Source organism: Cherax quadricarinatus, unplaced genomic scaffold (assembly GCF_038502225.1).
Source record: "Cherax quadricarinatus isolate ZL_2023a unplaced genomic scaffold, ASM3850222v1 Contig3000, whole genome shotgun sequence".
Classification (NCBI taxonomy): domain Eukaryota; kingdom Metazoa; phylum Arthropoda; class Malacostraca; order Decapoda; family Parastacidae; genus Cherax; species Cherax quadricarinatus.
Genome location: NW_027198026.1, coordinates 20,001 through 29,479, shown reverse-complemented (window position 1 = coordinate 29,479; position 9,479 = coordinate 20,001). Strand labels below are relative to the sequence as shown.

Genomic DNA, 9,479 nt, shown 5'->3' with positions numbered 1-9,479 from the left:
TGTGGGGCCCTGAAGCTTGAACTGTTTTGTGGGCCCTGAAGCTTGAACTGTTTTGTGGGGCCCTGAAGCTTGAACTGTTTTGTGGGGCCCTGAAGCTTGAAGTGTTTTGTGGGCCCTGAAGCTTGAACTGTTTTGTGGGGCCCTGAAGCTTGAACTGTTTTGTGGGCCCTGAAGCTTGAACTGTTTTGTGGGGCCCTGAAGCTTGAACTGTTATGGGGCCCTGAAGCTTGAACTGTTTTGTGGGCCCTGAAGCTTGAACTGTTTTGTGAACCCTGAAGCTTGGGTGGACCCTGAAGCTTGAACTGTTATGTGGACCCTGAAGCTTGAACTGTTTTGGGGACCCTGAAGCTTGAACTGTTTTGTGGGGCCCTGAAGCTTGAACTGTTATGTGGGACCCTGAAGCTTGAACTGTTTTTAGGTCCCTGAAGCTTGAACTGTTTTTGGGTCCCTGAAGCTTGAACTGTTTTTGGGTCCCTGAAGCTTGAACTGTTTTTGGGTCCCTGAAGCTTGAACTGTTTTGTGGGCCCTGAAGCTTGAACTGTTTTGTGGGACCCTGAAGCTTGAACTGTTATGGGGACCCTGAAGCTTGAACTGTTATGGGGGGCCCTGAAGCTTGAACTGTTTTGTGGGCCCTGAAGCTTGAACTGTTATGTGGGCCCTGAAGCTTGAACTGTTATGTGGGCCCTGAAGCTTGAACTGTTTTGTGGGACCTGAAGCTTGAACTGTTATGGGGCCCTGAAGCTTGAACTGTTTTGGGGGCCCTGAAGCTTGAACTGTTATGCTTGAACTGTTTTTGGGTCCCTGAAGCTTGAACTGTTTTTGGGTCCCTGAAGCTTGAACTGTTATGGGGACCCTGTAGCTTGAACTGTTATGGGGACCCTGAAGCTTGAACTGTTATGGGACCCTGAAGCTTGAACTGTTATGGGGACCCTGAAGCTTGAACTGTTATGGGACCCTGAAGCTTGAACTGTTATGGGACCCTGAAGCTTGAACTGTTTTGTGTATGAAGGTTTTGTGGGCCCTGAAGCCTGAACTGTTTTGTGGTCCCTGAAGCTTGAACTGTTATGGGGGGCCCTGAAGCTTGAACTGTTTTGGGGCCCTGAAGCTTGAACTGTTATGGGGGCCCTGAAGCTTGTTTTGTGGGCCCTGAAGCTGCTTTATGAACTGTTATGGGGGCCCTGAAGCTTGAACTGTTATGGGGGCCCTGAAGCTTGAACTGTTATGGGGCCCTGAAGCTTGAACTGTTATGGGGCCCTGAAGCTTGAACTGTTATGGGGCCCTGAAGCTTGAACTGTTTTGGGGTCCCTGAAGCTTGAACTGTTATGGGGCCCTGAAGCTTGAACTGTTATGGGGCCCTGAAGCTTGAACTGTTATGGGGCCCTGAAGCTTGAACTGTTATGGGGCCCTGAAGCTTGAACTATTATGTGGGCCCTAAAGCTTGAACTGTTTTGTGGTCGCTGAAGTTTGAACTGTTATGTGGATCCTGAAGCTTGAACTGTTTGTTTGGAGCATTTTACAATGTAGTGGGAGAGGAAGACATCTACAGAGACGAAGCCAGGGATAAGAGTCATACAAGGAAAGTTGTGTATTAGAGAGGATTCAACCAGACGGCGACTGTTCGAGTTGGAAGTAGGGAAGACAGTTTTAGCAGAAGACCAGTCTATAGGATGGCTGTGATCTCTGACGTGACAGAAAAGAGCATTGTTAGTGTCGGCAAGCCTAACACTATTTTTGTGCTCCCTAAGTCTGTCAGAAAGAGATCGACCAGTTTCTCCAAAGTATTGAAGAGAACAGGAGGAACAAGGAGTAGAGTAGACACCAGGAACATCTGTAGAGGGAGGAGAGGTATGAACGAGATTAGTGCGAAGAATGTTAGTCTGGCGGGAAAGTAAGCTTGATGTCTAAGGGACGAAGAGAATTGTTGAGATTAGAAAGACCGGAAATGTAGGGAAGGCAGATGACAGAAGAGTTCCCAGGAGTAGAGAGTTTGGGAGAGAAGAAACTACGTTTAGCACGTGAGAAGGCAGAGTCTATGAAATGGGAAGGGTAGCCAAGACGGGAAAACGAATTATGAAAAGTGGAAATTTCTGATTGAAAGAACTGAGGACCACAGATGCGGAGGGCACGGAGAAAGGGGAAGATAAGAACACTTTTCTTGACAGGGGAAGCATGATAGGAAAAGTAGTGAATGGACATGCCAATATGCATAGGTTTGTGGTAAACGGAAAAGCCAAAACCTGTATCTGAGCGGTGGACATGACCATCAAGGAAAAGAAGCAAGGAATTAGATTCCCATTGAGCTTTAAACTTAATGGAAGGGGCAAGATTATAAAGGGCTTCAAGAAATGGTTGAAAGAGACTAGTCATGAGGCCACAGAGCAAAGATGTCTATATAGCGGAGCCAGAGTGAAGGTCGCTCGTCAGTAGTTAGTCACCTTAAACCTGCTGTCAGTGTTCACCTAGCAGTAAGTAGGTACCTGAGTGTTAGTCACCTTACACCTGCTGTCAGTGTTCACCTAGCAGTAAGTAGGTACCTGGGTGTTAGTTACACCTGCTGTCAGTGTTCACCTAGCAGTAAGTAGGTACCTGGGTGTTAGTTACACTTGATGTCAGTGTTCACCTAGCAGTAAGTAGGTACCTGGGTGTTAGTTACACCTGCTGTCAGTGTTCACCTAGCAGTAAGTAGGTACCTGGGTGTTAGTTACACCTGCTGTCAGTGTTCACCTAGCAGTAAGTAGGTACCTGGGTGTTAGTTACACCTGCTGTCAGTGTTCACCTAGCAGTAAGTAGGTACCTGTATGTTAGTTACACCTGCTGTCAGTGTTCACCTAGCAGTAAGTAGGTACCTGGGTGTTAGTTACACTTGATGTCAGTGTTCACCTAGCAGTAAGTAGGTACCTGGGTGTTAGTTACACCTGCTGTCAGTGTTCACCTAGCAGTAAGTAGGTACCTGGGTGTTAGTTACACCTGCTGTCAGTGTTCACCTAGCAGTAAGTAGGTACCTGGGTGTTAGTTACACCTGCTGTCAGTGTTCACCTAGCAGTAAGTAGGTACCTGGGTGTTAGCTACACCTGCTGTCAGTGTTCACCTAGCAGTAAGTAGGTACCTGGGTGTTAGTTACACCTGCTGTCAGTGTTCACCTAGCAGTAAGTAGGTACCTGGGTGTTAGTTACACCTGCTGTCAGTGTTCACCTAGCAGTAAGTAGGTACCTGGGTGTTAGTTACACCTGCTGTCAGTGTTCACCTAGCAGTAAGTAGGTACCTGGGTGTTAGTTACACCTGCTGTCAGTGTTCACCTAGCAGTAAGTAGGTACCTGGGTGTTAGTCACCTTACACCTGCTGTCAGTGTTCACCTAGCAGTAAGTAGGTACCTGGGTGTTAGTCACCTTACACCTGTTATCACTGTTCACCTAGCAGTAAGTAGGTACCTGGGTGTTAGTCACCTTACACCTGCTGTCAGTGTTCACCTAGCAGTAAGTAGGTACCTGGGTGTTAGTTACACCTGCTGTCAGTGTTCACCTAGCAGTAAGTAGGTACCTGGGTGTTAGTTACCTTACACCTGCTGTCAGTGTTCACCTAGCAGTAAGTAGGTACCTGGGTGTTAGTCAACTTACACCTGCTGTCAGTGTTCACCTAGCAGTAAGTAGGCACCTGGGTGTTAGTCAACTTACACTTGCTGTCAGTGTTCACCTAGCAGTAAGTAGGTACCTGGCTGTTAGGTGACTGGGGACAAAATTAACCTAAGTTGTGGGAAATGCTCTACATAACCAGGGACTTTCTATACAGTATGTCATAGGTGTGAGCTATGGTCTGTATAAGCTATGGTAGAAATAATAATAATAATAATAATAATAATAATTATTATTATTATTATTAATTATTATTATTACTACGAGGGAAGCGCTAAACCCGTAAGTCAAACAGCCCACGGGAAATGGTGATCATGTTTGATCTGAGGAAGAGGATTGAAGCCTTTAATACTTATTACAGTTCAGATTAAAAACTGTATAACAGATTAGGTCATGTTAGGTGAGATTAGCTTAGGTTAGGTAGGGTAAGGTAAGATTAGGTAAGATTAGGCTAGGTAAGGTAAAGTTAGGTTAGGTTAAGTAAGGTTAGGTTAGGTAAGGTTAGGATAGGTTAAGTAAGGTTAGGTTAGGTAGGGTTAGGTTAGGTTAAGTAATGTTAGGTTAGGTAAGGTTAGGCTAAGTTAGGTAAGGTTATGTTAGGTTAGGTAAGGTTAGGCTAAGTTAGGTAAGGTGAGGCTAAGTTAGGTAAGGTTAGGTTAGGTTAGGTAAGGTTAGGCTAAGTTAGGTAAGGTTAGGCTAAGTTAGGCAAGGTTAGGCTAAGTTAGGTAAGGTTAGGTTAGGTTAGGTAAGGTTAGGCTAAGTTACGTAAGGTTAGGCTAAGTTAGGTAAGGTTAGGCTAAGTTAGGTAAGGTTAGGCTAAGTTAGGTAAGGTTAGGCTAAGTTAGGTAAGGTTAGGCTAAGTTAGGTAAGGTTAGGCTAAGTTAGGTAAGGTTAGGCTAAGTTAGGTAAGGTTAGGCTAAGTTAGGTAAGGTTAGGCTAAGTTAGGTAAGGTTAGGCTAAGTTAGGTAAGGTTAGGCTAAGTTAGGTAAGGTTAGGATAAGTTAGGTAAGGTTGGGTTAAGTAAGGTTATGTTAGGCTATGTTAAGTTAGGTTAGGTTAGGTTAGGTTATGTTAAGTTAGGTTAGGTTAGGTTAAGTTAGGTCAAGTAAGATTAGGTAAGGTTAGTCAGGAAACAGGACAAGTGTTTCCTGACGCGGGTCTTAGATAATAACCCCACAACTGGAGCTTTAAGTCATCTGACAGAGACCTTCCACTGGCTTACCACTCCAGTTTAAAAATTATACTTATGCATAATTATAACCACTCTTAGTGTCCAATAACAATAATAATAATAATAATTAATAATAACAATAAATACAGTAGTAGATTTACTCTCAAGATGGCGGCGAATCCTACTCTCAAGATGGCGGCGAATCCTACTCTTAAGATGGCGGCGAATCCTACTCTCAAGATGGCGGCGAATCCTACTGAATTTCTTTATGTAAATTATTTATTATTAAGTGAATTTTGAAGTCAAGACACTGATAGTTATAATAATTAATACTGAAACTAATTTTTGGTAGTGAGAACTGACGTAATATAACCCAATGTAACGTAAAATAACGCTTTTTATTATTGTATTGAGGGGAAGCGCTTAACTTGTAAGAGTCACTCATCCTCTGGTTAAGAGCAGGCAACCACATTCATCTAAAGGCCTCCAGTTCCTCGGAACAAACACAAGGTGAACCGCTGAAAACACCGTAACGACCATACAAACTATATATCTAATATCTACACATCTACTGTTACACAGATACTCGAGCCTTCACCAGGCTTCTGCTGCGACATTTTTAACACCTCTCTGACTAGGTCATAAAATATTATTATTAATAAATTCACATAAATTCATATAAATAAAGCATAATGAAGGGTATTATTTTTACCTAGTTATTACTATTAACTTTTTATACAGGAATCATATATATATATATATATATATATATATATATATATATATATATATATATATATATATATATATATATATATATATATATATATATATATATATATATATGTCGTGCCGAATATGTAAAACTGGTCAATTAGCAAGAACTCATTTAAAATTAAGTCCTTTCTAAAATTTTTAATTTTACTCCAAAAGAATCTTAGAAAACTTACCTAACCTTATTATAACAAGAACAATTTATTTTAGCCTAACCCAACTAAATATATTTTAGATTTGTTTACAGTAATTTAATACTAAACAAACACAGTGAAATATATTTTTTTCGTTAGGTTCAGAATGATTTTGGCGAAATTATTGCATACACATATTTTCACTTGTCCTATATGGCAAGATGAGCGTTGCTATTTAAGCCAAGATCGCAAGTTCTGCCTATTCGGCACGACATATATATATATATATATATATATATATATATATATATATATATATATATATATATATATATATATATATGTATATACAGGTCTTTGGGAATTAGAGTGAGGTCCTGTGTGGTCCAAGACCACAACAATTATAATGCTAGACAGAATATAATAGTGGTCTGGGACCAGAGAAGTGGTCCCAGACCACCATAAGTGATCCAAAGAGACCACAGTAGTGGTCCCAGAAGACCGTAACAGTGGCCCAAGACTTCAAGTGTCCCAGGGAAACAACAGGAATTTCAATCAGGTTTGATCCGAGGAAAAGGGGGTGTTATCTCCATACCCCCGAACTCAAGATCCCTTTGCATTCTACACACACACACTGGAAAGGCCCAGGAGCTGAGACTCGACCTCTCAGGCTCGGATTTGAAGCAAGACCTTCTTGTGTTGTGGCTGGTGGTGGTGTTCCGTGAGGCTGGAGGCTGGTCTCTTCTTAGTCTGTGTACTGTGGTCTGCAGACCTCTTCCTCGAGGTCTTGTTTGGCCTGATGTAGTCTGTAAGTAAACGAAATATCAGGAGACCATTTTTATTATTATTATTATTATTATTATTATTATTATTATTTTGCAGATCTAGAGAATGTACACAGAACCTTTACTGCACATATAAGTTCCTGACTTAGCTACTGGGAACGCTTGGAAGCACTTGACTTGTACTCACTGGAGCGCAGGCGAGACAGATACATCATAAACTACACCTGGAAAATCCTAGAGAGACTGGTACCTTACCTGCACACAGAAATCACTCCCTACGAAAGTAAAATACTTTGCAGGAGATGCAACATCCCCCCAGTGAAAAGCTGGGGCGCCATTAGTACACTGAGAGGCAACATAGTAAATGTCAGGGGCCCAAGACTGTTCAACTGCCTCCAAGCATACATAAGGGGGATTACAAATACACTCCTGACTGTCTTCAGGACCAATGGTTGTCTTCAAGACCCTGGCTGTCTTCAAGACCCCTGGCTGTCTTCAAGACCCCTGGCTGTCTTCAAGACCCCTGGCTGTCTTCAAGAGCCCTGGCTGTCTTCAAGACCCCTGGCTGTCTTCAAGACCCCTGGCTGTCTTCAAGAACCCTGGCTGTCTTCAAGACCCCTGGCTGTCTTCAAGACCCCTGGCTGTCTTCAAGAGCCCTGGCTGTCTTCAAGACCCCTGGCTGTCTTCAAGAACCCTGGCTGTCTTCAAGACCCCTGGCTGTCTTCAAGACCCCTGGCTGTCTTCAAGACCCCTGGCTGTCTTCAAGACCCCTGGCTGTCTTCAAGAACCCTGGCTGTCTTCAAGAACCCTGGCTGTCTTCAAGACCCCTGGCTGTCTTCAAGAACCCTGGCTGTCTTCAAGAACCCTGGCTGTCTTCAAGACCCCTGGCTGTCTTCAAGACCCCTGGCTGTCTTCAAGACCCCTGGCTGTCTTCAAGAGCCCTGGCTGTCTTCAAGACCCCTGGCTGTCTTCAAGAACCCTGGCTGTCTTCAAGACCCCTGGCTGTCTTCAAGACCCCTGGCTGTCTTCAAGAGCCCTGGCTGTCTTCAAGACCCCTGGCTGTCTTCAAGAACCCTGGCTGTCTTCAAGACCCCTGGCTGTCTTCAAGACCCCTGGCTGTCTTCAAGACCCCTGGCTGTCTTCAAGACCCCTGGCTGTCTTCAAGAACCCTGGCTGTCTTCAAGAACCCTGGCTGTCTTCAAGACCCCTGGCTGTCTTCAAGAACCCTGGCTGTCTTCAAGAACCCTGGCTGTCTTCAAGACCCCTGGTTGTCTTCAAGACCCCTGGCTGTCTTCAAGACCACTGGCTGTCTTCAAGACCCCTGACTGTTTTCAAGACCACTGGATGCCTTCAAGAACCCTAGCTGTCTTCAAGACATCTGGTTATCGTCAAGACCCCTGGCAGTCTTCAAGAACCCCTGGCTGTCTTCAAGACTCCTGGCTGTCTTCAAGAACCCTAGCTGTCTGCAAAATCACTGGCCATCTTCAATACCCCTGGCTGTCTTCAAGAGCCCTGGCTGTCTTCAAGACCCCTGGCTGTCTCCAAGACCCCTGGCTGTCTTCAAGACCCCTGGTTGTCTTCAAGACCCCTGGCTGTCTTCAAGACCCCTGGTTGTCTTCAAGACCCCTGGCTGTCTTCAAGACCCCTGGCTGTCTTCAAGACCCCTGGCTGTCTTCAAGACCCCTGGTTGTCTTCAAGACCCCTGGCTGTCTTCAAGACCCCTGGCTGTCTTCAAGACCCCTGGCTGTCTTCAAGACCCCTGGCTGTCTTCAAGACCCCTGGCTGTCTTCAAGACCCCTGGTTGTCCTTGAATACGAGGCAGCAGGTGTAGTAGTGAAATGTTAGTCGAGTTGTGGATGAGTTGAGGAGACTGTCACTGTGATGAAAGCCTTGACTGCCTTTAAATATAGGTAGGTTGAGTGTATGAGTGAGTGTCTTTCAGATACCCAGGTGTCCCTCAGATACCCAGATGTTACACATGTGTCTATCAGATACCAGGTGTCCCTCATACCTAGGTGTCCCTCAGATAACCAGGTGTCCCTCATATCTAGGTGCCCCTCAGATACCCAGGTGTCCCTCAGATACCCAGGTGTCCCTCAGATACCCAGGTGTTATACATGTGTCTATCAGATACCAGGTGTCCCTCATACCTAGGTGTCCCTCAGATACCCAGGTGTCCCTCAGATACCCAGGTGTCCCTCAGATACCCAGGTGTTATACATGTGTCTATCAGATACTAGGTGTCCCTCATACCTAGGTGTCCCTCAGATATCCAGGTGTCCATCAGATACCCAGATATTATACATGTGTCTTTCAGATACCAGGTATCCCTCATACCTAGGTGTCCCTCAGATACCCAGGTGTCCCTCAGATACCCAGGTGTCCCTCAGATACCCAGGAGTTATACACGTGTCTATCAGATACCCAGGTGTCCCTCAGATACCCAGATGTTATACATGTGTCTATCAGATACCCATGTGTTATACATGTGTCTATCAGATACCCATGTGTCCCTCATACCTAGGTGTCCCTCAGATACCCAGATGTCCCTAACATACCCAGGTGTTATACATGTGTCTATCAGATACCCAGGTTTCCCTCATACCTAGGTGTCCCTCAGATACTCAGGTGTCCCTCAGATACCCAGGTGTCCCTCAGATACCCAGGTGTTATACATGTGTCTATCAGATACCCAGGTTTCCCTCATACCTAGGTGTCCCTCAGATACTCAGGTGTCCCTCAGATACCCAGGTGTCCCTCAGATACCCAGATGTTATACATGTGTCTATCAGATACCATTTGTCCCTCATACCTAGGTGTCCCTCAGATACCCAGGTGTCCTTCAGATACCCAGGTGTCCCTCAGATACCCAGGTGTTATACATGTGTCTATCAGATACCAGGTGTCCCTCATACCTAGGTGTCCCTCAGATACCCAGGTGTCCCTCAGATACCCAGATGTTATACATGTGTCTATCGGATACCAG

The 9,479-nt window shown here is 44.9% G+C and overlaps 1 protein-coding gene across 1 annotated transcript in view; it reads right to left on the bottom strand.

The window, feature by feature from the left end:
• Nucleotides 1–6,039: 6,039 nt before the first annotated feature.
• The window catches only part of LOC128703959 (uncharacterized), a gene marked incomplete at its 5' end in the record, with an annotated part of 6,542 nt that continues 3,102 nt past the window's right edge, over nucleotides 6,040–9,479 (bottom strand). Inside the window, one exon of the mRNA XM_070081525.1 lies at nucleotides 6,040–6,514. Within this exon, the coding sequence (XP_069937626.1) occupies nucleotides 6,375–6,514 (140 nt within the window). The remainder of the gene's footprint in view (nucleotides 6,515–9,479) is intronic.